This window comes from Ranitomeya imitator, chromosome 1 (genome assembly GCF_032444005.1).
Source record: "Ranitomeya imitator isolate aRanImi1 chromosome 1, aRanImi1.pri, whole genome shotgun sequence".
In the NCBI taxonomy this organism is placed as follows: Eukaryota; Metazoa; Chordata; class Amphibia; order Anura; family Dendrobatidae; genus Ranitomeya; species Ranitomeya imitator.
Genome location: NC_091282.1, coordinates 136,410,890 through 136,438,373, shown reverse-complemented (window position 1 = coordinate 136,438,373; position 27,484 = coordinate 136,410,890). Strand labels below are relative to the sequence as shown.

Genomic DNA, 27,484 nt, shown 5'->3' with positions numbered 1-27,484 from the left:
TATCTTAATCTTTCTGATTGCTGGAAATATCTTAGCCATAACTTGAAGACAAATGTTGCCACATTCTTCTTACCTGTGAGTGCTCTAGTCTTTTGTCTATAGTCGCATTTAGCACCACAACTGATTGAAATTTCCATCTAACAGATGTGGTCACCCTTAAGCTGGGTTCACATTGCGTTAGTGGCAGTCCGCTAACGGGATCCGCTACATAGCGCCACTAACGCAATGTAACAGATCCGTTAGCGCACCCATTGACCGCAATGTAACTAACGCATCGCTAATGTATGGCATTTTTGGCATGCGTTAGCGATGTCCCGTTGTTTTCTGATGGACCTCGAACGCTGCTTGCAGCGTTTTTCGGTCTGTTCTCGCTAGCGCAGATCGGGCATCTGCGCTAGCGGGATCGCTAAATGCAATCTCTTTTTGGACATTGCGTTAGCGCATTCCGTTGGCGTATGTGCTAAACGGATTGCACTAACGCAATGTGAACCAAACCTTAACCTTTCTTGAATTGCAATGTAATATAATTTGTCCTGGGAACCTATTCAATTATCTAGCCTTCCAGTAAAAAAGCCATTTTGATTGTGCTTTTTCAGGAGAGGAGCCTATGGGTAATGCGTCAGATGATGCCAGTGGCATTAATTGGGCAGTATGGTGACTCAATGGTTAGCAAATCTCACCAAGGACCACATCTACAAGGAGTTTATATGTTTGCATAGGTGTCCTCCCACACTCCAAAGACATACCGATAGGGAATTTAGATTGTGAGCCCCAATGAGGACTGTGATGAGGATGTCTGGAAAGAGCAGTGGAATTTGATGTTGTTTTATAAGTGAATAAAATAAATGTACATTTTTTTGGTCACGTTGAAAGTCATATGTGTTAGGAGTCGAGTTTCCTCTGCTGCACAGGGGGAATCTCGATCCGTTTCCGCTGCGGTCTCCCATTCTCCTCCAGCCGCAGTGGAGCCTGCTCAGCAGGGACGTCGATCCCAGCGTCTCGCTCAGTCTGACTCTGTGAGAAGAGTTACTGCTGCTTCTCCAGCTTCTGCCTGTAAAGCCTATACTGGTCAGCAGCGAGTGGACTTCTCTGGGACTAAGTCCTTGTCTGCGCACACTGAGCATGCCCAGGGTAAGATCTCCCGTTGGAGATCGAGGGTCATGTGCTCAGACTCTGCAGCGCATTCTATTGGTCCTCTTGGCAGGTCTTGGAAGGGCAAAGTTTCTGTGGCCGCTTCCTGTCCTGCAACTATATAAACTGCGCATGACCGCACGGCCATGCGCTAGTGTACAATTTAATACGTGTGTTTGTTGTGAGTGCAAGTCGTTCTTTAAATACCCCTACCCTATTGTATGATTGTTCGCGTATGGAGTATGGTTGCTATATAGCGCCCGACTTATCACTCAACGTGTCACACACGTGTCAGCGTCTACTGCTGTGACCGCCAGTGCGGTGCCACGCGCCAGTGTGCGCTTCCTGACCCACGTCTGGGTGCTTAGTGGTGCCTGCCAGCACGGCACAGTTCGCACTTCGGTGCCTTAATTATATAATTAATTTCACACCCAGTAGCGGTGTAGTGCCAGCAAGGGTCTAATCGGACTACAATCCCTGTTGGGGTTTAGTTCGCTGACTACTTGCTCGCGCTCTATGTGCGGTACCGCGGTCCTGTGACGCAACAGGATCGCTTTCTTCACGCTGGGTGAGGTTTAACCCACGCGTGTATACTTTTGAATACCGCCATATTGTCTGTCATTTCCTAGCAGCAGGTTTCACCTGCACGGTGGACCCCGGACTGCGAACGCATCTATATCATCTCTCTTGGTGCGTTCCGCCAGTCCTAACATTACACTAGCGCCAGGGTCTGGCTAGTGATGACAGACAAACAGCAATCTCTGCGGCATATCCAGCAGCTGGAGGGTAGGTTGGCGGCTCTCGAGAGCGCGACCTCAGCTGTGGATGTTACTGCAGTAGCTGTACAGGCTGCCAGCGTGGCTGCAGCTACTATGTCCATTGCCACCCCTGTTCCGACATTATCTCGCCTCCCGCTGCCAGAAAAATTTTCTGGTGATAGCAAGTTTTGTAGGGGATTTGTGAGTCAGTGCTCTATTCACCTCGAGCTCCTGGCTACACGTTTTCCCACAGAGCGGGCTAAGGTGGGATTTATTCTGTCTCTATTGTCGGACAGGGCGTTGGAATGGGCTACGCCGCTGTGGGAGCGTGGCGATCATGTGGTGCAGAGTGCTCCGCTGTTTCTGAGCGCTCTGAAACAGGTCTTTTTAGGACCTCAAGTCACCCATGATACTGCGCTCCAATTGCTGGCATTAACTCAGGGTGAGTCCTTGGTCAGTCATTTTGCCATCCAATTCCGCACCTTAGCATCTGAGCTGGATTGGTCGGATAAAGCTCTTATCCCCATATTTTGGAGGGGCTTGGCTGACCACGTAAAGGACGCTCTGGCCACTAGGGAGATTCCTGCCACACTGGAGGAGTTAATAACTGTCTCCACTCGAATTGACCTCCGTTTTAACGAGCGGAGGTTAGAGCGAGCCCAGTGTAGGCAGAGGTTTTGGCTGGCTCCTACTTTCGCCAAACCTCTGGAATTTCCGGCCCTGGTTCCTGAGTCACATGAGGCCAGGGAAGTGTCACAAGCAGGATCTAAGTCCCGGACCGCTTGTGCACTCAAGGTCTGTCATGTTTGCCAGCAGTCAGGACATCTAGCCACCAGATGTCCTCAGCGGTCGAGGAAACGTCAGCGTCTAGTGGTAGTAGGTGGAGGTACACTTGACACGGCGACGTTTGCCTCTAAGTTGTCCTTTAAGGGGACAATTACTATTGGCTCATTCTCCCACTCGGTAGAGCTCTGCGTGGATTCTGGGGCGGAGGGCAATTTTATGTCTTCTGCCTTTGCCCAACGTCACGCAATACCCCTGGTTATGCTTGCTCAACCAGTAACGGTGCGAGTGGTGAATGGGTCGACATTGCCCTCACAGATAACACACCAGACCATCCCTTTAACTCTGTCCATGTCGCCATCTCATCAGGAGATAATTTCTCTGCTCGTCATTCCGGGAGGAATTGATGAGGTCCTGTTGGGAATACCTTGGCTACGGTACCACTCTCCTCATATTGAGTGGTCCTCAGGCAGAATTCTGGGTTGGGGTGAATCTTGTGGAGGTAGGTGTCAGAGGGAGTGCGTTCAGGTTGCTACTACTGAGGTACCCGCAGATCTATCCTCTCTCCCCAAGCAGTATTGGTCTTATGCAGACGTGTTCTCCAAAAAGGCGGCGGAGGTCCTTCCGCCTCATCGCCCCTATGACTGTCCTATTGATCTCTTGCCTGGTGCTGAGCCTCCCCGGGGTCGAGTTTATCCGCTATCTCTCCCGGAGACGGAGGCAATGTCATAGTATATCCAGGAAAATCTGGCAAGAGGATTCATTAGGAAGTCAGTGTCACCTGCTGGGGCAGGGTTCTTCTTCGTGCAGAAGAAGAATGGGGAATTGCGCCCATGCATAGACTACAGGGGTCTTAACGCCATCACCGTTAAGAATAAGTATCCTTTGCCCTTGATATCTGAGTTATTCGATAGACTTCGGGGAGCAAGGGTATTTACTAAATTAGATTTGCGGGGTGCTTACAACCTGATTCGCATCCGTGAGGGGGACGAATGGAAGACGGCCTTTAACACCAGGGATGGGCACTATGAATATCTGGTGATGCCCTTCGGGCTCTGTAATGCCCCAGCCGTTTTCCAAGACTTTGTGAACGATATCTTCCGGGATATGCTTTCCACCTCGGTCGTAGTCTATCTGGATCATATTCTTATCTACTCTCCAGATATTGACTCCCACCGGAGAGATGTTTGCAAAGTCTTCGACCTCCTACGGGCAAACTTCCTCTATGCCAAATTGGAGAAGTGTATGTTTGAGCAGGAGTCTTTACCTTTCCTGGGCTACATCATCTCGGCCCAGGGATTGGCTATGGATCCTGCCAAACTACAGGCAGTGATGGACTGGCAGGAACCCCATTCTCTGAAAGCGGTGCAGCGCTTTATGGGGTTCATAAATTACTATCGTCAGTTCATCCCCCACTTCTCAACCCTGGTAGCTCCCTTGGTATCCCTCACCAAGAAGGGAGCGAATCCTAAATCATGGTCCGAAGAGGTCTCCAAGGCCTTCACTTCTATTAAGTCCCACTTTGCTAGCGCTCCCATCTTACATCGTCCCGATGTGGATAAGCCATTCCTAATGGAGGTGGATGCCTCTTCCGTTGGTGCAGGAGCAGTCCTCTATCAAAAGGATGCTCAAGGTCGGAAGCATCCATGCTTCTTCTTCTCAAAAACCTTCTCACCAGCGGAGAGAAATTACTCCATCGGGGATAGGGAGTTGCTGGCAATGAAGTTGGCCTTTTCGGAATGGAGACATCTCTTGGAGGGTGCTCAGTCCCCATTCCAAGTCTTCACGGACCACAAGAATTTGGTCTATTTACAGACAGCCCAGCGGCTGAATTCTCGTCAGGCCAGATGGTCCTTGTTTTTCTCCCGGTTCCACTTCACTCTACATTATCTCGCCGGGGAGAAGAACATTCGTGCTGACGCTCTCTCTCGCTCCCTGGTGTCAACTGTGGAGGAGGAGGACGAGCCTCGGCTCATTGTCCCTTCAGAGAGTCTGAGAACCGTAGCTTCGGTTTCGATTGAGTCTGTGCCTCCGGGCAAGACTTTTGTCCCCATCAATTTGCGTCCGGAGGTTCTCTCGTGGGCTCATTCGTCCAGAGTGGGTGGACACTTTGGGGCAAAGAGGACATCTGAGTTGTTGGCGAGAATGTATTGGTGGCCACATATGGTTCGTGACGTTGGAGACTACGTTCGGGCATGTGTCTCTTGTGCCAAAAATAAGTCTCTCCGTCAACGGCCAGCTGGGTTGTTATACCCTCTGCCGGTGGCAGACTGGCCCTGGGAGATGGTCGGGATGGACTTTGTGGTGGGTTTGCCCAAGTCACGTGGCTGTACTGTCATTTGGGTTATCACCGACCATTTTTCTAAAATGGTGCATTTGGTGCCGCTTCCCCGGCTACCTTCTGCACGGGCCTTGGCAGCATTGTTTGTTAAACACATCTTCCATCTTCACGGTATGCCAGACAAGATTGTCAGTGACCGGGGTCCCCAGTTTGCATCTCGGTTCTGGAGAGAGCTTTGTCGCCTTCTCAGTATCGAGTTGAATCTCTCTTCGGCATATCATCCCGAGACGAATGGGTTGGTGGAGAGAGCCAACCAGACCTTGGTCACATATCTGCGACATTTTGTCTCTGCTAAACAAGATGACTGGGCATCTTTGCTACCGTGGGCAGAGTTTGCTCTTAACAATGCTGTAGCTGATTCCACTGGACAGACCCCATTCCTCCTTAACTATGGTCAGCATCCGCGGGTACCTGTGCCCATGCCCGTGTCTTCCGCCGATTCCAGGGTGGCAGACTGGGCTGTGGAGGCAAGGGGACATTTGGGATCGCACTCAGGATGCCATTCGGGCTTCCAAGGAGAGAATGAGGTCCTCCGCCGATGTTCATCGGCGCCCCGCTCCGACCTTTGCTCCTGGCGACTTGGTGTGGCTCTCCGCCCGTAACATCAGGCTGCGAGTTGAGTCCACTAAGTTTGCGCCTCGCTACTTGGGTCCCTTCAAGGTTCTCGAACAGGTTAATCCTGTGGTCTACCGCCTGGCTCTTCCTCCACGCTTGGGTATCACCGACACCTTTCATGTGTCCCTCTTGAAACCCGTATACATGTCCCGGTCTTCCGAGTCATCTGCCGGGACATCGGGTTCGTCTACGGACGATTACGAGGTGAACGCTATTTTGGGGTGCAAGGTGGTACGCGGCAAAAAGTTCTATCTGGTGGATTGGAAGGGTTATGGTCCAGAGAACAGGTCATGGGAGCCTGCTGAAAACATTCGGGCCCCACAGCTCATTGCTGCCTTCGAACGTAGCGAGGCCCAAGGAGGGGGGGCCCTAGGAGGGGGGGTAATGTTAGGAGTCGAGTTTCCTCTGCTGCACAGGGGGAATCTCGATCCGTCTCCGCTGCGGTCTCCCATTCTCCTCCAGCCGCAGTGGAGCCTGCTCAGCAGGGACGTCGATCCCAGCGTCTCGCTCAGTCTGACTCTGTGAGAAGAGTTACTGCTGCTTCTCCAGCTTCTGCCTGTAAAGCCTATACTGGTCAGCAGCGAGTGGACTTCTCTGGGACTAAGTCCTTGTCTGCGCACACTGAGCATGCCCAGGGTAAGATCTCCCGTTGGAGATCGAGGGTCATGTGCTCAGACTCTGCAGCGCATTCTATTGGTCCTCTTGGCAGGTCTTGGAAGGGCAAAGTTTCTGTGGCCGCTTCCTGTCCTGCAACTATATAAACTGCGCATGACCGCACGGCCATGCGCTAGTGTACAATTTAATACGTGTGTTTGTTGTGAGTGCAAGTCGTTCTTTAAATACCCCTACCCTATTGTATGATTGTTCGCGTATGGAGTATGGTTGCTATCTAGCGCCCGACTTATCACTCAACGTGTCACACACGTGTCAGCGTCTACTGCTGTGACCGCCAGTGCGGTGCCACGCGCCAGTGTGCGCTTCCTGACCCACGTCTGGGTGCTTAGTGGTGCCTGCCAGCACGGCACAGTTCGCACTTCGGTGCCTTAATTATATAATTAATTTCACACCCAGTAGCGGTGTAGTGCCAGCAAGGGTCTAATCGGACTACAATCCCTGTTGGGGTTTAGTTCGCTGACTACTTGCTCGCGCTCTATGTGCGGTACCGCGGTCCTGTGACGCAACAGGATCGCTTTCTTCACGCTGGGTGAGGTTTAACCCACGCGTGTATACTTTTGAATACCGCCATATTGTCTGTCATTTCCTAGCAGCAGGTTTCACCTGCACGGTGGACCCCGGACTGCGAACGCATCTATATCATCTCTCTTGGTGCGTTCCGCCAGTCCTAACAATATGTCTCATGGTTTTGTTCCCGTTTAGTTTACTGTTGAATACTCATGATTGTCTTGTGAAGTAATTATTTAGAACAAGATATTTTTTTATGTGACTAAATAGCAATACACAAATTCATAAGCTAATAATCATCATGTCCAAAACTACCTTTGCAAAACAATAATACAAAGAGGGAAGGCTGTCACCTGAAGCAACAGCTATTTGTATGGCTGAAATCTACAACAATAAGAATATTATGACCTTCAGCCCATACTGTAGCTTTTTACTGCCGAGGTCAAACTTCAGAGGCAGAAATATTTAATGAGTTGCTATGGTTTTTGAGCAGATTTGGACCCTTAGGCGATGTAAGTCACTGGTGATATTACAGGATAAGATGTGTTTTCTATTTTATTCCTCGCTATTAGCACGATTCAACATCTGCTGTTCTTATGTGACCGGTCCACCACACTGCAACTTCAAACAAAGTATAGCCCAAGTCCGCTTCCTTAATCAACTCTAATTATCCATTAAGTGAAACTTGTTAAATCGAATAAAGATGTTCGTTCTCTTTCCAGAGAGTAGCTGTCACTCTCAGCCCATATGGTGACACTGGAATATTGGATTGCACTTCGTATTGGGAAATTGTAATAATATTATTATCTTACAGTGTGTTAGGAAATGATCTATGGCAAAATAAGGGGATAGGGGTCCTGGGTGGATTGTAAGTGTCCAAATGTCACTGATAAAGCAGATGTTCTTGGAAACTAACACCAAAGACAAATGTTTCTAATATTAATTTATTTGTTGTAACCAAACCTTTCATATATTGATAAAACGTTCTCATTTTTTACTCCACATATAAGGAGCCAGTAGTGAAGCAGATGTGACTATGTAGCTTCCACTAGAGGCATCTGGTGGACATTCCCCAGTTATTGCCACTTCTATAATATTTAATGTTTTCTGATATGAAATATTTGTCAACCATTTTATTATTTTACCTTGCTCACAAAGCGCTCCACTGTAGCTGGGAAGACAGACACACATGAATGAGTTAACACCATCAATACAAGCAGCTCCATTCCGGCAGGGGTTCGACTGGCATTCATCAATGTCTGTGGATAGTAAGATGAGTCAGGAAAGGAGTGTACAGAAGGGCCAACTCAATTTCTGGGTGACTAAAAGGTAGTCTCCAAAATATATCTTCAAAATGAACATATCAGGTAGAGTGACATCTCATAAGTAATTTCTTTATAAAAATCTAAGCATCATCGCAAACTAGACCACTTTGCGGTATTTGGCATCAACAGCTCCTAGTGAATTGTTAATGGCTACTAGGATACCCACAGATCATGTAGACCCATTAAGAATTTTATCAGAATTTCCCTTCTTCAATCTGAAATAGGAGAAGGCAGAAAGAGAGATGAGAAGTGATCCCGTTTAGTATTCCAGAGTCCTATCAAAAGGTGAGGGCATATTGGTTTATCACTAAGGCCTCTGATTCATCGAAGCAATTTCTCCAGAATTCTTGCTAAAATTGCTCTGAAAAGTTTCAAAATGTATGCGCTAGTTGTAGTTATCTACACATTTTTCGATTCCTATTGTTTCTCCCAGCTCTACCATAATGGGCAAAGCTGGAGCAGATTGGAGGTATGACACCACAATTCACCAAATTCATAACGAGTTAATGGTACTCCTTATGCCACAAATCTTACTCCAGTCAGTGGTGTGGTGTGCTGCATGGAGGCGGATGCCACTCGGCAGATTTGCCAGATTCATAAAGAGGCGTGCATATTTTAATGAATCAAGAGCATCTAACTCTAACCCCTGTCTTGTGCTATTTGTGTGATCTTATTTATATAGATTTTAGTGGGAGGGAGAAATCTTTTGACAACATGGATAAATAAGGGTTCCTAAGTCCCATCAGCGGTAATTAGTCAAATAGTCTAGCAGCCATATAAATATAGTACATGAGCACATAAAGTAAAATATTTTGAGAATCAAAAAATTAATCCTTGGGCAAAGTGAGTGACTTCAAATAATTTCAAAATCAAGTAGTCTTCTGGAGACACGATTGTGTCCCGATCACCCTTAAGAACCATATTATCATGAACATATAGGGAGATTTTAAAACTTGCCATTTTCTGCCCTGCCTAACAATGTAATTAGTTGTTCACCCTTAGGGTATGTGCAGATGATCAGGATTTGGCAGCGTTTTGAACGCAGCACATGTTTGCTGCGTCTAAGGCCTCTTTCACACATCCGTTTTTTAGAATCAGTCACAATCCGTCAACGTCTTGAAAAGACGGATCCTGTGCCGATTTTAAAAAACTGATGCACTGGATCCCTTTTTTGACGGATTCGTTGAAGTAGTTGCAGCCGGAATTTAAAGAAACAGAATTCTGGAGAGGGAGAGAGGGAGAGAGAGAGAGAGAGAGAGAGAGAGAGAGAGATTTTCCTGAAAGGAAAGATGGGTTCTGGGCATGCTCGGTTGCAAAAAATGGAATCCGACACTGCAATGCGGACAGCGACGGTGGATCCTGCGCCCATAGGCTTCCATTATAGCCAACAACAGACGCTGCAGGATCCGTCGCTGTGCGTTTTTTTGAAGTACACAAAAAACTTTACTATGTACGTTGTCTCCGTCCGACGGACAATGACTTTACGACGGATCCGTCAAACGACGGATGAAATGGAAGGCCATCCGTCACATCTGTCCCTAATACAAGTCTATGGGAAAAAAAACAGATCCGGCAGCAACATTTGCTGGATCCGTTTTTTTTTTCTAAAAACGACAGATTGTATCTGATTCTAAAAACAGATGGGTGAAAGAGGCCTAAAGTGCTGCCATCCAGTGACCGCAGGTGAATTCGCATGTGTTCACTGAACTGTGTGGATTCACTGCATCCAATACATTCCTACGGGAGAAAAAGACATGCTGCGGTCTGGAGAGATGTGCCACATGTTCATTTCTGCGGGTGTCCATCTCCATTGGTGAAATCCCATCCACTATGCTGTAACATCTGGCCGCTGTCGGTTGGATGCTGCACAAGTATGCAGCTTCCAACCCGCAGCGTTTACTGATCGTGGGCACATACCCTAAAACTCTTGGCTGGTTCCCTTAATGATTCTGAAAATTTCTCACTAAGCAGCTTTACATGAATATTTATATCTCTTACATACCAATTTCACAAAGCTCTCCGCTGAATCCAGGCATACATGTGCAGACATATGAGGAAGATCCACGAGCATAGCACGTTCCTCCTTGCTGACAAGGATTTACCCTGCAAGGATCTTGGGCTGCAATGAGGCAATATCAGGATCATTAGTGTAATACATTATAGAGTAAAATTTTTACAAGTTTATCAATGTTGATCAAATAAAATATGCTGTATACAAATATTGTTTCACATTAACAATTGGTGACCATAAACAGAAGTTATGTTTTTCTTTCATTATGTATGGATACGTCACTCATTCCCAACTTTACCATTTGGACTGCGAAGATAATTCTGAATAAATTTAAAAATGCAATTGCTGGATTAATTATGCATAAATAAATATATACACACAAAAGAGCACATATGGATGAAGACCAGTGAGAAACATTGCCAGTAAAGCTATGCAAGCAATGACAATGACAGCACTGACATTATTAGACCATCCTCGTGCGAAACATAATGATTAATGATGGATACTGTACACACACATACACACAAACATATATATATAGATATAGATATATATATATATATCTATATATATCTATATATATATATATATATAGATATATATATATATATACATAACACATAAGTTAAAGAACAATCACCCATGCAGGGACAATTGTGGATACTAAAAAATACGCTCTAAATCTGTACCTAAAGGGCTAGAAAAAGAATAAAATAAAATACTAGTGTCTTACTTGTTATGCGAAGTTCAGTTTCATCAACATTGTTACTAGTGGAGATCTGGATATCAATCTCTGGTAGTGGTGTCACTCTCTCAAAAGGAGTATCTTCTGTTTCCACTATTTCAGCCTCTTCAGTTTGTACAGGAAGTTGTGGTGTTGAATCCTCAGTATCTGGGTCTACCTCAATACTTTCTGTAGATGTAATTAACAATGAAGGACTAGGCTCGCCACTTTCTTTGGGATCTATTTCAATATCTGGTTCATCAGTAGGTTCAGAAATATCAGACGTAATAGACACAATTTCCCTTCCCACAACATATAAAGGACTGGAGGATTCTGCTTCAATTTGCTCTGTAACATCAGAAGATTCTGGTGGGCTTTCTGTTGCATAAATTGAATCAATTCCTTTTGGTTTGTAAGTAGCAGTAATATCAGCACTAGCTTCTTGTCCTGATACATCATGGTCAGTTCCAGAACCAGAGGAAGGTAAAGTACTTGGAATAATTTTTCCGGTGTACTCTGATGCGCCATTCACAAGAATGACAGTGACGGGAGCTTTTGGCTCTTCGGTTACTGACGCAATTCTTTCCAGCTCAGATAGATCAATACTTGATGTCACAATTTCATCTGTACTGTCTGTTACATTGACCTGAGGTTGCCTAGAGGTTTCAATCACATCAGTATCTTTTGTTGAAGATTCAGGGCTAAATAATTCATCTTTAAATATTTCAGTGGTGGCTTCTGGACTAACTGACAATAACATTTGAATGTCTGGCTGATCTGTGACAACTTTCTCCTCAAGTGTCACATCCTGAACATCAATGGAACTTAATGAAATTCCTAATGTAGATTGTGCTTTGTCTTCTTTGACAGTAATTGTAGATGTAGAATATAGCTCATCTGTTAAGCCTTCAATTTTTTTACTCAAGTCCTCAACAGAAAGAATACTTGAGGTAGGTTGAACCCTGTCTTGCTTAGCTTCCTCACTAGATGTTGATGTGAGATATTGCTCTGCTTCTTTTGTTTCTTGATCTACTTCAAGCTTATATATATCTGATTCAGATATGGTTTCGGTTTTAGGTGATTTAGTCACTGTCACATCATCCAAATCTTTGCTAACAATTATTAGTACTGTGGATGTAGTAAATGTTTTATCTGAAACAGTTTCTGGAATTTCTGTACTTGGCAAACTTGTTGATTCAACGACATCTCTTTGAGTGTGTACAGGTGATGCAGAAGCAAATACACTTGGTTTAATTGGTTGGTGGGTGGCATCTGTAGCTTTAGAAGTTAGTTCTGAGCCAGATCCCTCTGTTGAACCCTCAAATAAATCAATAAGAGGAATAGTGAAAGTTTTCTTGATGTCAGAACTAACTGTTCCAGATGTCGTGAACTGGATACCACTACTTTCCTTTATTGGTAATTGTGTTGACTGTTGCAGGACATCATCTTTACTTGTAACTCTTCCAGACTCCATGACAGAGATGCCACCTTCTGTCACCTCCTTAAATGTGGCATCTTCAAAAGCTTTTTGTGTATGAACTTCAGTTTGTTGTGCAGTTGAAATGTCTATTAGATTATATGGTTGTGATGTCTCTGGAGATATCGTAGTAGAGTCAGCAACTGTTTTACTTGAACTTAGTGTAACAATGTTAGGTTCCTCAGTGAATGCATCATCTCCAGAGCTTTGCTCTTTTTGTGTGAGAACCTCAGTTTGTTGAGGAGTTGAAAGTTGAATTAGCTGATCTGGTTGTAGTGCCGCCGGAGATATGGTAGCAGTGTCAGCATCTGTTTTAGCTGAGCTTATGGTAGTAACTTTAACAGCAATAGGTTCCTCAGTAAATATGTCAAGCCCAGAACTTTGCTCTGTAAATGGCTCTGTAGTCTGTTGTGGCTCAGTTGTGGATTGCACAAATATATCTGTAGATTTGTCCACAGTTTCTGTTGTAGAAATAGCATGATCATCTGTTTCTTGAGTACCAATCTCATCAGTAATATCTTTAATTTGTGATGATGTAATAATATCTGTGGACTGTGTAGCGGACAATGAATCAAATGTTGTTCCGTCTGCACTTTCTTGATACTGGTCATCAGTCAAGCGCAAAGAATCAGATGTGATACTTCCTTGCTCATCTTCCTTTCCAGGTGAAGGGGATTTTAAATCAGGGTACAGTTTGGTTACAGGTGTTTGAATATCAGAAAATGTTTCTCCAGAGCCTTCAACATCAGATTTTTCAGTGGAAACGTTCTCTTCAATTATAGTAACTGCTGATGAAGGAAGTTCCTCTGTAAATCGTGTGCTAGATTTCTCATCCAAAATAAATTCAGATGGAATGGGTGTAGAACTAACTACTTCACTAATGGAGTCATTAGGTTGGGATAGACTCCATATGCTACTAATAGTACTTTCTTCTATTACCTCTGAGCTAGGTGTTTTACCAGTACCAATCATGAACTCCTTTTCATCTTCAACACCTATAGGAGATATTGTTGCCACCTTGGTTTTCAAAACTTCTTCTGTAGATGATTTTGTTTCATCTATTAATAAATGAGATGTGCTTGGGCTAAGACTGATCAGTGATGCTGGTCCTTCTGTTTTTGTGGTTAAATCTTGCAAATCACTGTCAAATTCAGTCTCTAGTGAAGGCAAAGTCACACCAATGTGTTCTTCTGTAACTAATGTTGCAATAAAAGAATCTGTGTGTGTTTCTAATTCCATACCTGAACCTTCAAATATCACTTGTGAGTCAGTTGCTTCTAATTTCTTTGGTGCATAATCTGACGTTTCAAGACCTTCATCAATGTAAACCTTGGTAGCTTCAGTAGTAATGTGAGGTTCTAAAGTTTGGTCAGGTTGTAATTTTTCAGAATCTTCAGAAGTTAGCTGAATTCTTTCTACAGTTTCAGGACTAGCTATATAGCTTACTGTAGATGGTACTTCAAAAACAATGGATGATGTTGGTACAGAACTTGAAATCTTTTCCAGTTCGCCAGAGCCTAATTCATCAAATTGGGTACTGATGACTTTCTGAAGTATTGAGACAGTGCTATGTTCCGGTATGACTCCAGGAGGGTCAGTGATTATGCTACTCCCTTTAATCTCTACTTCTGATGTCTCTGTTTCTAATGTTTTCACATGTTCTGTAATAAGGGAATCCGAAAGCTGTGGCTGTTGGGTCTGTGTTATTTCACCAATAGGAGCAGTTATACTAAACAAATTGTCTTCGACTCCAGAACCAGAGTCAATAAATGATGACAATGTGCCCATCTCTTTCTCTAACTGGAGGGATTTTGTTTGTAAATCTTGGTTGTCTGTAATTGAGAAAACTGTATCAGGTTTACTTGAAGATGAAGTTGCAAAACTCTCATGCGCGTCTCCAGAGCCCAGATCAGTAACTGGTAAGCCAGCAGTTGCTATGTCTTTTAGAGTTGCATGGCTGGTTTGTGTTTTTAAACTTATTATGGATTCCTCAGTTGGCACATCAATGGCATCTTTACTGAGCTTTTCTGATGTCACAGTACTTGAGGAAGTAATTGAAGATGTAAGCAATATATCCTCATCTCCTCCTGAGCCATACTCAGAGGTGGCTATTAGCTGAGAAGCAACCTCTGTGATCACTTTTAGAGGACTGATGGAGGACACAGGTGTAAACTTTGACTCTAAACTTTCATGTGTAGATATTTTAGGCTCTTCTGTGCTTAATTGAATTGATAGTGGTGTTCCAGTTGGAGTTTCTGGTTTAAATTCAGTTTTTGATTCTCCTGCACCCTTTGATAATTCTATGGCTGGCAAAACTGTAGTAATATCTTCCAATTCTGATTTTTTTTTAAATTCAGATCTTGTTATAAATGAAACAGTAGACATCTTCTCTTCATCACCTGAGCCTTCCTCTGTGAATGAAGATGATGTGCTAGCAATTGCATCTCTAGTCTCAATAATATAAGTTGATGATGTGACTTCTATTTTAACTCTTTCAGAAGATTCAGACTCTGCAGTGGAAGGTGATAATGGTAAACTAGATATTGATTCATGTATCTTTTCCGTCACTATTTCATAATGAAGTTCTTTTGGTGTCATTGTTGAAATAACATCAATGATTGATTCGGTGTGACCAGACCCAAAAAAGTCTTCTGTTGTTTTAGGTGAGGATAATTTTTTGGGTTCCTCTACAGATGTTGTTGTTGTATACAGTTGGGAAGAGTCTATTTCATTTTGGGTATAATCAGAAGGTTCTTCTCCAGAACCTTCAATTGTAAAAGGGAACACAGTGCTGAATTTTTCAGACACTGAATCTTTTGTGACCTCTTGTACAGAGGACACTATGTGATCACCTGTAATGAGTTTTGCTTTTGGTGTGCTAAATATTATGGAGTCATCCACACTCGTTGAAGTTAATTCAATATCACCAGATCCGAATACTTCATATGTACCATCCTTTACAGTTGGCACTGGAGAAATATGTTTTTCATAAAATGGGACTTGGGTAGAAACTGGTTCTTGTACCGTCTCAGTCCCTTTCTCAACCAGTTCAGACTTCTCTGTAGTTTGCTCACCAGGAAATTCAGATTTGACATCTGTTGGTGTGATTGTAGTGAATATATCATCATCTTTCTCTCCGGAGGCTTCAGAATCAAAAAGTTGCTGTACACTTGTAGGTTTTTGAGATTGTGAGTCTACAGTCTGATCAGCTATTGTAATAAAAGAATCTGTGATGGCTGTTAGTGTCACTTTATCCCCAGGTAAATCTGGTTTTTGTATATCGCTACTTTCAGTAAATGTCAATGGTATATTTTGATCATCTTCTGTAGACTTCAATTCTGCTGCAGATGTCTCTGTGTAATCAGTACCAATCTTTTCTGTCTTCACTTTGGGTGTTGTACTTATTCCATATTCACTAACAGCACCAGAATCAACTGAGCTCTCCACTGGTATGATGGTGTCTACAGAAGTAGGTACTGTTACTTTATCACTAGTTTCAGTAGTATGTACATCTAAAGTAGATGAGTCTTTGGTGGCAAAAACTTCAGCTGACCCCTCAGTATCATCAGTAAGTTGGAATGTTTCATGTGCTTTAGTTGAAATGCTGTCTTCTTCACCTCTTTCAGTAACTACACTACTAGTTTCTGTAATTTCTTGAGAAGGTGATGCAGTGGTCTGAGAAGGGGATTCTGGAGGCCCAATAATCTTTGCTTCATCTGTTGTTTTTTCTACACTCTCTTTAAGTACCTGCACTGGAGTTGTCACATTAATTATAGACTCTATCTCATCAGCTGACCCCTCAGTGTCATCAATAAGTTGGAATGTTTCTTGTGCTTTAGTTGAAATGCTGTCTTCTTCACCTCTTTCAGTAACTACACTACTAGTTTCTGTAATTTCTTGAGAAGGTGATGCAGTGGTCTGAGAAGGAGATTCTGGAGGAACAATAATCTTTGCTTCATCTGTTGTTTTTTCTTCACTCTCTTTAAGTACCTGCACTGGAGTTGTCACATTAATTATAGACTTTATCTCATCAGCTGACCCCTCAGTGTCATCAATAAGTTGGAATGTTTCTTGTGCTTTAGTTGAAATGCTATCTTCTTCACCTCTTTCAGTAACTACACTACTAGTTTCTGTAATTTCTTGAGAAGGTGATGCAGTGGTCTGAGAAGGAGATTCTGGAGGAACAATAATATTTGCTTCATCTGTTGTTTTTTCTACACTCTCTTTAAGTACATGTACTGGAGTTGTCACATTAGTTATGGACTCTACCTCATCAGCTGACCCCTCAGTGTCATCAATAAGTTGGAATGTTTCTTGTGCTTTAGTTGAAATGCTATCTTCTTCACCTCCTTCAGTAACTACACTACTAGTTTCTGTAATTTCTTGAGAAGGTGATGCAGTGGTCTGAGAAGGGGATTCTGGAGGCACAATAATCTTTGCTTCTGTTGTTTTTTCTTCACTCTCTTTAAGTACCTGCACTGGAGTTGTCACATTAGTTATAGACTCTATCTCATCAGCTGACCCCTCAGTATCATCAATAAGTTGGAATGTTTCTTGTGCTTTAGTTGAAATGCTGTCTTCGTCACCTCTTTCAGTAACTACACTACTAGTTTCTGTAATTTCTTGAGAAGGTGATGCAGTGGTCTGAGAAGGGGACTCTGGAGGCACAATAATCTTTGCTTCATCTGTTGTTTTTTCTTCGCTCTCTTTAAATACCTGCACTGGAGTTGTCACATTAGTTATGGACTCTTTCTCATCAGGTGACCCCTCAGTGTCATCAATAAGTCGGAATGCTTCTTGTGCTTTAGTTGAAATGCTATCTTCTTCATCTCCTTCAGTAACTACACTACTAGTTTCTGTAATTTCTTGAGAAGGTGATGCAGTGGTCTGAGAAGGGGATTCTGGAGGCACAATAATCTTTGCTTCTGTTGTTTTTTCTTCACTCTCTTTAAATACCTGCACTGGAGTTGTCACATTAGTTATGAACTCTATCTCATCACCAGAACCTTCTGGGAAAAGGTATGCAGTTGAATCTTGTATAATTTTCAATGGACCAGTGGTTGCAACTCCTAGTTCTGCTTGTAAGTCCAGTACAGTTGAAGCATCCTCCGATAGCATAATGTTTGTTGTAGGTAGGATTGATACTGAACCTTGTGTTACAATTTCGTGAAGTTCATAGCTTGGAGATGGCTTAACAGACATTTCTGCTGTACTCTCAGAAATGATAATGGTTGGTTTAACACTTGGAGAAACAGCAGATTCTATATCACCAGATGAATCTATTGGAAATATGGGTAATTGTTGTGTAGAACTGGTTTGAAAAATTGTTTTGGGCTCTTGTGATGTTAAATTCTTAACTTCTAAAATGGGCTGAGTAGTGGGTAGGTCTTTAATTTTAACTTCCGTATCGCCACTTGCTTCAGGTTCTTGCGATTCAAGAGAAGTAAATTCTGGTGTGTCTGTCTGATAGACACTTTGCTCAGTAACATCACTCAGCGGAGAAACTGATGCAATTAAGGAGGGCGTGACACTTTCAATCTGGTCTCCTTTAGCCTCCTCTGTTTTTGATAGTTTTGATTCTGGTGTAATTTCTTGCTTTCCATTAATAAATTTTAAGGATGGTGATGTAGCAGCTGCAGTAGAATTGTCACAGTCCATCTCCTCCTCAGAACTTGAAATTGGTGGTAAAATCTCTATGAAAGGATATTGAATGGAGTCATCAGTAATGTTATGTGTTGAAATACCCAATTTATGAAGAAGATGGTCCACTGGTCCTGTTGAAAAACAAATAGTGATTTTAGCTTGTGGATGGGGCAGTGTTATTGCCAATGAACTGTAAATATAGTTAATGAAGTTAAGAAACATGATATGTACTATGAATGAACACGAAAGACGAGGACAATGTAGCAAAGCAGACAACATTGTAAAACAATGAAGTGAGGTGTCTGCAACATATTTGGTTCATAATTTACATAATAATTAGTAACACAGGAACATATTTATAGTTTCACTTCTTTTTTAACTTTAAATTGCATATTTTGTCATAAATAATATTAATAACCATAACCATACTGTAATAAATATTAATTGCATGTAACAGAGTTCCAGAGTTTTACAGACCAATAGCATCTAGTCTTTTATTTGATATATCATAATGTGTCCAAAAAGAGTTTTTCTGGGCTGAAATACCAATGACCTATCCTTAGAATAAGTCATGACTCATGAATATCTGATCTCAGTGTTGAACTCTTGTTACTCTCAAAAGTTAGCTGATTAAAGGGGCCATGAGAACCCTGGACTCTTCTTGTGCTCAGCTCTGTACATGTAACGGCTATGCCTGATATTGTAGCTCAATTCTATTGACTTGAATAGGTCAATCTACAGGGAGCTGCAGTACCAGCCACAACCATTAGACAATATACAGAGATGTAGATGGTAAACAATGAAGATGCTGGTGGTGTCCTAATAATAAGTCATCAAAAGAAAAGGTTATCAATACAGAAGTCCAAAAATGTTGCATTAAGGCTTGTGCACATAGCATCAATGTGGATATGTGCTGCACCAATCAATAAAGAGTTGCAAGAAATCACGGCAACCCTAGTGTGCCTCAGTGTGCCACTGATTCTTACAGACTCCACAGGAAAACAACAATGATAACATATTCCCATAGTCTATCATAAAGCATGTTATAGAACATTGTTCCCTTAAATCAATGCTGTTTTTATCTAATTGGAGTTAATTTGCTGCATTCATGAGGCATAAGGTGATTCTGGTAAGGTCATAAACAACAGATGTGCGATCTTTAGTCTATGTAGCTTTGTATAATATGCAGAATGGGACAAATAAAAGTAAATTGAAAATCTCTGCAGTGCTTCAGAGAAAGCATAGTTTAAAGATCTGGCCAGAGCTATAGATAAAACTAATCAGGTGCTGACCCTGGGTGGCTTCCCCCCTGCACCACTCTAGTTGACTGACATCTCTCTCACATGTGTGTACATCTGGAGAGATCTGTCAATTAATCAGACAGGTGCAGGAAAAAGATCGCCGGGGACGGCGCAAGACTAGCTTATTCTACCACTACGCACATATTCTATCCCTACACTGAAGCATTTTAAAGAAAGACAAACTGGATGCAACTGTTCAGCCAAGGTATCATTCATGCTATTGTAAGTAGATAAACAAGTGAGAAAACTCACACAGTAAATGTCTAACCGAGTGTCTGCAAGTGAACATAGCGAACTGCTTGTCAAAGATGAAAGGAAAAGAGAAAGCAGAGAGAATTACATTTTTAGGAACTGAAGAGTGAAGTACCTGTTCCCTGAGGAAAGAGATTTTAAAGACACCAGGTCAGGTGGTAGCTGTGGTGCAGTTATTAATTATAAAAGGACCAGGAGGGCAGTGAAGGGGAAGACTCGGCGCCTGAACCTGTAGCAGAACAGATGCATGGAAAAGTGAGGTTGGTTTATAGCCGCCATTATGAGTGACCAGACGCCAATAAAGAATCAAGTGACCAGAATGGAGTAAAGAGTCGAGTGACCAGACCCAAGTAAAAGACCGAAAGACTGAAAGACCTGGAACAGAGATAAGTGATCAGAGCCAGAACCAAGTGAGCGAGAATGGAGACAAGAGAAGTAAGATTATGTTAGAGGGACATTTGTGAGATCTGCAATGTGAGAGACAGGAGTACAGTACGAAGGGAACCGGGGTCATGCTTCAAAATACAAAGGCAGCCAGCACAAGGCGTGCTAGAAGTGACCGACCAAGAAGGGACTTGTAGCCTAACAATGTATTAGCATGGACTATCATTAAGGCTTGGACAGCATGTGTCACTACCTCCAGAAAGACCAAGTAAGCGATAGCCTCGATTAAATATCTGACTCTGACACACCATGGAACCGAGTGACAAATTAGAGAAGCTTGTATCTACAGTATTGTAAATGTTCAATGCTTTGCATAATAGGGTTTAATGGTTATAACTGTGAATGCTGCTTCTATCCAAAGAAGTAACTTATGATTAAATAGCAAAACATTTTATTGGTCTTTAATAATCAGTTAACCTTGTTTAATTGTGTATCTGAATAATTCAAATTCCTGTTTTAGAATACTAAACAATCTTTGGTTAAGTTACCGCTGTATCTTCTGCGCTATTCCATTCCAAGCATCTGTGTACACTATTGTTATTTGGGTAGCATGAATCAAATGACAGGTTCCATTCAAATATTGCACATCCATAGTCCATAATATATAACTTGATAAGACATTAAAGGGCACCTGTCAGTTTGGGCATGCAGTGCCTTCTGCCAGCAGCATGTCTGTGCACTCAGGTCCCGTCAGCAGTTTTAATAAGTGATTGACAGTTATCTTTGTATTTACACTTAAGATATCTGTCATCCAAACAGTGGCCGATCAGCCATCTCTCCCATATACAGGAGTGCTCACTTGGTCACCTGTGTTCTCTATGAGAAAGTCACCAACAGACAATTCTGCTAGAAGCTTATCTTCAGAAAGACAAGGCGATTGGCACAAGTTGGACATGTCCAATCGATATCTCATCCGATGACCAGTTGGCCGGCACCCCATTTACATTAGTGTCAGTCGGATCTGTCAATAATGGCAGGTGTGGCCAAAATTAGTCTAATATGAAAACAGGGAAAACAATTGATTAAAACTGGACCAGAGTGCACAGAAAGAGCAGGGATTTTAGTGCATAAAATACAAGTTAGGCTAGGGTCACACGACAGGATATAAACTTGGTCCTATTTTCATCCAGAAAAGTGAGACGATTTGTTAATCATTTGTCTTCTATGTGCACTCTGTATAGAATCAATTTTTTTTACAGCAGCTATTAATCATTTTCAAGAGCATTTACAAGTGGTGATGTGTTTCTTTTATACTTTCCACTGCTTGTTCCTCTCCTGATTTTGGCTTACAATTACTGATGTAAAATACTAGCCAAATACTGAATGTGTGAACATGGCCAAATACTGAGTCTTGTCTCATCGATCAATCTGTTCAGCTTCTCCTGCTGTGTAACACACTACAGCTAGTTTGTATTGCATTTATGATATTCATAAATATCATGAAAATATTCTAAATGCTAATATTTAACAAGCGCTTTTGGGCATTGTATAGTAATAGCCATTGCTCATTTGAGCCGCTACCTTGATGTCATAATAGCAAAAAAGTGCAGAACTAAACAGCTAATTTTGGCCCAATTTAATATTTGTACCTGGACCCTTTGAGAATTATTCTAACCTATTCACAATCAAGAAAATGTTTTAGCCCTTGCACCACACATAAACCCTAACCCACATATAGTGAGTAGGGTTGAGCGACCTTTACTTTTATAGGATCGGGTGGGGTTTCACGAAACCCGACTTTCTCAAAAGTCGGGTCGAGTGAAATCGGCCGATCCTATAAAAAAGTCGGGGTCGGCCGAAACCCGAAACCCAGTGCATTGCATTGGGTTACTATGGTTCCCAGGGTCTGAAGGAGAGGAAACTCTCCTTCAGGCCCTGCGATCCATATTTAAGTGTAAAAGAAAGAATTAAAATAAAAAATATTGCTATATTCACCCTCTGACGCACCCTGGTACTAACCGGCAGTCTTCCTTCCTTAGAATCAGCGCTTGAAAGACCTTCGGTGACGTCGCGGCTTGTGATTGGTCGCGTGAGCGGTCACATGGGCCGTCGCGCGACCAATCACAAGCCGCGACGTCACCGAAGGTCTTTCAAGCACTGATTCTAAGGAAGGAAGACTGCCGGTTAGTACCAGGGCGCGTCAGAGGGTGAGTATAGCAATATTTTTGTTATTTTAATTCTTTCTTTTACACTTAAATATGGATTCCGATACCGATTTTCGATATTGTAAACATATCGGAACTCGGTATCGGAATTCCGATACCAGATTCAGAAGATCACCGACCTCATGGCCGACCCCACACAGGGGTCGGGTCGGGCTTCATGAAACCCGACCTTGCCAAAAGTCGGCGACTTCTGAAAATGGACGACCCGTTTTGCTCAACCCTAATAGTGAGTATGATTTTGAGTCTTGAAATCATCACTAAACCTGAATCTGATACTAAACATGACTGAAAAAAATGTCTAATGATCACACACAAAGTGTGTGAGCAGTCGTTATATTATTTCCCAACTGTTTGGCTTATACACAGATTGTCCCCCATAAAACACAGTAACCCTTAGTCACTTCTTGCATAATGTTTTTCTATTACGCCCCTTGCCACAAAAAATGGTTTAAATAGATTTACTGTCTTGGAAAGGGAAACAGATACCTGTGTCTGCACATGTAACACATATGGGCATCTGTTTTCCATAGGGGCTCTATAACCTTAGGAAGCACTTTATTGTACCCTGGACAGACTAGTACCATCTTATTCAAACGATCACATTGCTAATTATTGGGTGTATTCTCGTGTGCCCCTTCAGAAGGTTAAATTATCAAGTAATAGCAGAAAAAAAGTAATGACTGATTCTTATAAAAGTCCAGGTTCACACGTTCAGTATTTGCTCAGTATCTTACATCAGTATCTGTAAGCCAAAACCAGGAGTGGGTGATAAATGCAGAAGTGGTGACGTGTTTCTATAACACTTTCCTCTGATTGTTCCACTCCTGGTTTTGGCTACTGAGGTAAAATACTGACCAAATACTGAACGTGTGGCCACAGATGCACTCTCATTAATTTTTTTTTCATTAAATGTGTGTATCTATGTATGTACTGTAATGTGAGTGTAGTAATATATTCACTTACCGCCGTTCTCTCCGAGACCTAGCGCTGTTCTACTCTGCTGCTCAGTGACATCACTGCTCTGCAAGCTGTCCGAGTCACACTGCGCTCTGTGTGACCCTGAAATGGCTTTTACATTGTAAGCCTATGGAAAGTCACAACGAGTCTCCATACACTATCATTGTAAAAGAGACTTCAAGCTAATGCATAGAGCATGGAGGGAGCAGGATAGATAGAGTTCTGGTGACATCACTGAGTTAGAGGAATAGAATGGCGCTGAACCACAGAAAAAGCGACGGTAGGGGGGTACATACACTGCTCAAAAAAATAAAGGGACCACTTAAACAACAGAATATCACTCCAAGTAAATCAAACTTCTGTGAAATCAAAGTGGATGGTCTGAGTGCCCGACGTCCACAGATGGGGGTTGTGCTCACAGCCCAACACCATGCAGGATGCTTGGCATTTGTCACAGAACACCAGAATTGGTAAATTTGCCACTGGCGCCCTGTGTTCTTCACAGATAAAAGCAGGTTCACACTGAGCACATGTGACAGACGTGACAGGGTCTGGGGATGCCGTGGAGAGCGATCTGCCTACAACATCCTTCAGCATGACCGGTTTGGCAGTGGGTCAGTAATGGTGTGGGGTAGCATTTTTTGATTGCCGCACGGCCCTCCATGTGCTCGCCAGAGGTAGCCTGACTGCCATTAGGTACCAAGATGAGATCCTCAGACTCTTTGTGAGACCATATGCTAGTGCGGTTGGCCCTGGGTTCCTCCTAATGCAGGACCTCATGTGGCTGGAGTGTGTCAGCAGTTCCTGCAAGATGAAGGCAATGAAGCTATGGACTGGCCAGCCCGCTCCTCAGACCTGAATCTGATTGAACACATCTGGGACATCAGGTCTCGCACCATCCACCAATGTCACGTTGCACCACAGACTGTCCAGGAGTTGGCGGATGCTTTAGTCCAGGTCTGGGAGGAGATCCCTCAGGAGACCATCCGTCGCCTCATCAGGAGCATGTCCAGGCATTAAAGGGATGTCATATCCCTACATGTGCCTACATGGAGGCAACACACACAACTGAACATCATTTCCTTGTCTTGAGGCATTTCCACTGAAGTTGGATCAGCCTGTAATTTGATTTTCCACTTTGATTTTGAGTATCATTCCAAATCCAGATCTCCATGGGACATTCATTTTGATTTACATTGATCATTTTTATGTTTGTTCTTAACAAATTCCACTATGTAATGAATAAAGATTTGCAACTGGAATATTTCATTCAGTGATATCTAGGATGTGGTATTTTAGTGTTCCCTTATTTTTTTGAGCAGTGAATAACACTACACTTCATTACATGGACATATACACACATTTAATGAAAAGAAATATTAATGGAAGTGCTTCTTTAACTCATTCTACTGCAAGAAATAGCCTGCGGAACACAAAGGCTACAGAAGGCAACCAGTAAAAAATGTATTATGAACCCTAAATAGAAAATAGCTTTTTTAGCCAAAAATACATGCTTTTAAGCTACATTTTTTCTTTTTAAAAATGGTCTCCGTTGGTGGAAATCTCTTTTAATAACTCTCCACACCTGGCCGAAGACTCCCCCCCCCCTCCCCACAACTGAGTGCAAAGGTTTAGAAGATGGAAATTGTCTTATGATTGATTCACAATTTTTTAAACAGTCAATAATTATCTGTAAATGGTCTTTTAAAAATTAGTTTTGTTGGTGGATTTGCGAAACACTGGAGAAAAATGCCCCAATGCCTGCAGGATATGATGCAAAATAATATCTGACATTTATATGATAAATACGTATATGTAATATTTATGAGAAGCCATAATGTGATTGTTTAAGCAGCTCTGAAGTTGTAATACTGGGCATCAGTTATCAAACCTGTCTATCAGCAATCTTTGTTGCCCATAGCAACCAATTAGAGCTCCGCTTTCATTTCTTACTCTGTCATTGAAAAATGAAACATAAGTTCTGATTGGTTGCTATGATCAACAAAGATCATTTTGCTGTTGGTTTTGATAAATGAGGATCAATGTGTGTGATATATTTAAGAAAGCAAAAATAGGTGACCATTAGGGTACTAACAGTATGAAAATGACTCATAGAACATGTCTACATATAATTGTTGATATATTTCGTCCAATATGTTTTTCCTGTGTATTACCATGATCTTTGACTTGACAAGTGTGAAGTATATAGAGCAAAGTCGAGTCACTGAACTATGGCGGTCTGTAAACCGTGATAATGTCTTTCTGTAAACTGTTGCTCAATGCAAACAGCAGTCAGAGCTGTCAAACAATTTGTCTCTGATTTCAAAGGGGCGCTCACATCTGTATTTCCCATCCTCCAGGCTAATGGCTAGGACGTGCTGTAATTGCTTTTGAGAAGCTCCTCACCTGGGCATGAATATTAAATGAAGCATCTCAAGCATGAAAAGTACCAACACTACTGTGGGAAAGCGAGATGAAAGGCGACATGTTTACGCCCCCGACAGACCTTATGTCAGCTATGCCTATATTAAGCTTGACTGTGATTTCCCCTAAAAAAATTAAACATTTACCAATGGTTAAAACATTATATCTAGTTTAAAAAAAAGTACAAAAGGAGACTTGCATGAATAGTTTAGATATATGTGCCTAAGTTAAGGTTATGTTCACATGACTAGAGTTGAGTAAATTTTTCAAAATTGGGTTCCGATTATGATCGGTGGTGAATATTGTTTTTGAAATATTCACCTAACACAGCTGAACATCATTGGAATCAATGGGAGTAGAAATGAACGAATATGTTCGGAATCATTCGAATATGGCAAATTCATATTCCAAACATAATCGCACAACTCTACACACGACATCTTATAGACGCTAGTGTACCCCCATGACGCTTCAGCAAAACAGTGTTTTTCTTCATGCATATTCTTTGCCGTCTTTCTTGTCATTTTCTATGGCTTTACCATCAGTGGGTGGTGGCTTTTTTAAATTTTACATATAATAATTGTGGCATTTAAGTTCCCTGACGAATGGTAAGTCACTTCTTTTAGCCCCTTCACACTTTTTAACGCGTAGAACGCTTAAAAAGAAATAACACAAGACTAAGCATATGAAAAGCTAGTCGTTTTGACACTGCAGTTCATATGTTCATTCTTTTTTAATGTCCATCGTCTCCATTCTGTCAGTCCATGAAAATAAGACCGCCCGCGGATGACATCCGAAAGCGGTTTGATTTTATTCACGCACCCATAGTCTTGCATTCCAGATTTTCATCCAACACTCAGATCAAAATTGGACATGTTTCCAATTTTAGTCCAAGAAAAAAAATCAGACATGTGCACGACCCCAAAGAATTTTAAAAGTCCACAGCTATCACTTGTCTGATAAAATCAATCGTATGCACAAGCCCTTATAGTGCAAGGAAAAAAATCAGACATGTGCACGGCCCCAAAGAATTTAAAAAGTCCACAGCTATCACGTGTCTGATAAAATCAATCGTATGCACAAGCCCTTATAGTGCTTTACAAATCCCTCTGCATGCACTATAAGGCACATTTTGTGATGGGGTAAGAAGCCATGCTGTTGAATTCAGGAGTATTAGGATATGTTCCCACTGCTTTTGTTTCCAGCATTTTTGAGCAGGTCCACTCACAAAACGCTATAATACATCTTCCTATTAGTTTCTTTGGAAAAATGACTTGTTGTTTTTATGTTCAGTCTTTTGAGCATCTTTAAGCTTTCAGAAATGACCATAGGAAAAAAACAGTGTGAACATACCCTTACACTTATAAAAACACTTACATTGCTTGCGGCAATAGAGAAACAATGGTGAATACTATGTTCTCATGGTGTAAAAGACATTACAGAATACTTTAAGTGTGTAATCATGGTTTAAGACATTATGTGTGTCCTTGGCAACTCTCAAAAGACAGGAAGGATTGTCTAGGTATTCTAAGAACTGTATTTTGTATAATGACAACACTTCAGTGTCTCTAAGAAAGCCTACAAGTGGGGTAAGATATGGTGAAACTATCAAAATGAAGTCCCCTAACTTGTGAAATAAGACGGGTGATCTCATAAAAAGAGATTTCAGCTTGTTAAGCATTTTCAATACCACCGTGAAATGTAAAGAATTGCTCTATTCACACCGTTTTATGAACGTTTTTGTCTAAGCTGTAAATCCAATCCAGTGTCCCACTGAAATCTATTCTGTTGTTGGAGTCAGTAAAATCCAGTAGTGACAAGTTTCTAAATACCCCTTAGACGCCAGGACTATAAGAGGCATGCCAGTAACATAACTCCCAGCATTGTGAAAGCTTTTCTGCAACTTAACAGCTATTTAACCTGTTCATCACCTGTTATGTTCCTAATTGGA

General features: G+C 42.2%; 1 protein-coding gene across 2 annotated transcripts in view; it reads right to left on the bottom strand.

Annotated features, from left to right (window-relative positions):
- Positions 1–27,484, bottom strand: part of VCAN (versican) — a 106,426-nt gene that overhangs the window by 33,406 nt on the left and 45,536 nt on the right. For both annotated transcript variants that reach the window (XM_069751279.1, XM_069751289.1), the window contains exons 8-10: positions 10,880–18,121; positions 10,138–10,254; positions 7,956–8,069 (exon numbers count right to left, since the gene is read on the bottom strand). In XM_069751279.1, the coding sequence (XP_069607380.1) occupies positions 7,956–8,069; positions 10,138–10,254; positions 10,880–18,121 (7,473 nt within the window). The remainder of the gene's footprint in view (positions 1–7,955; positions 8,070–10,137; positions 10,255–10,879; positions 18,122–27,484) is intronic.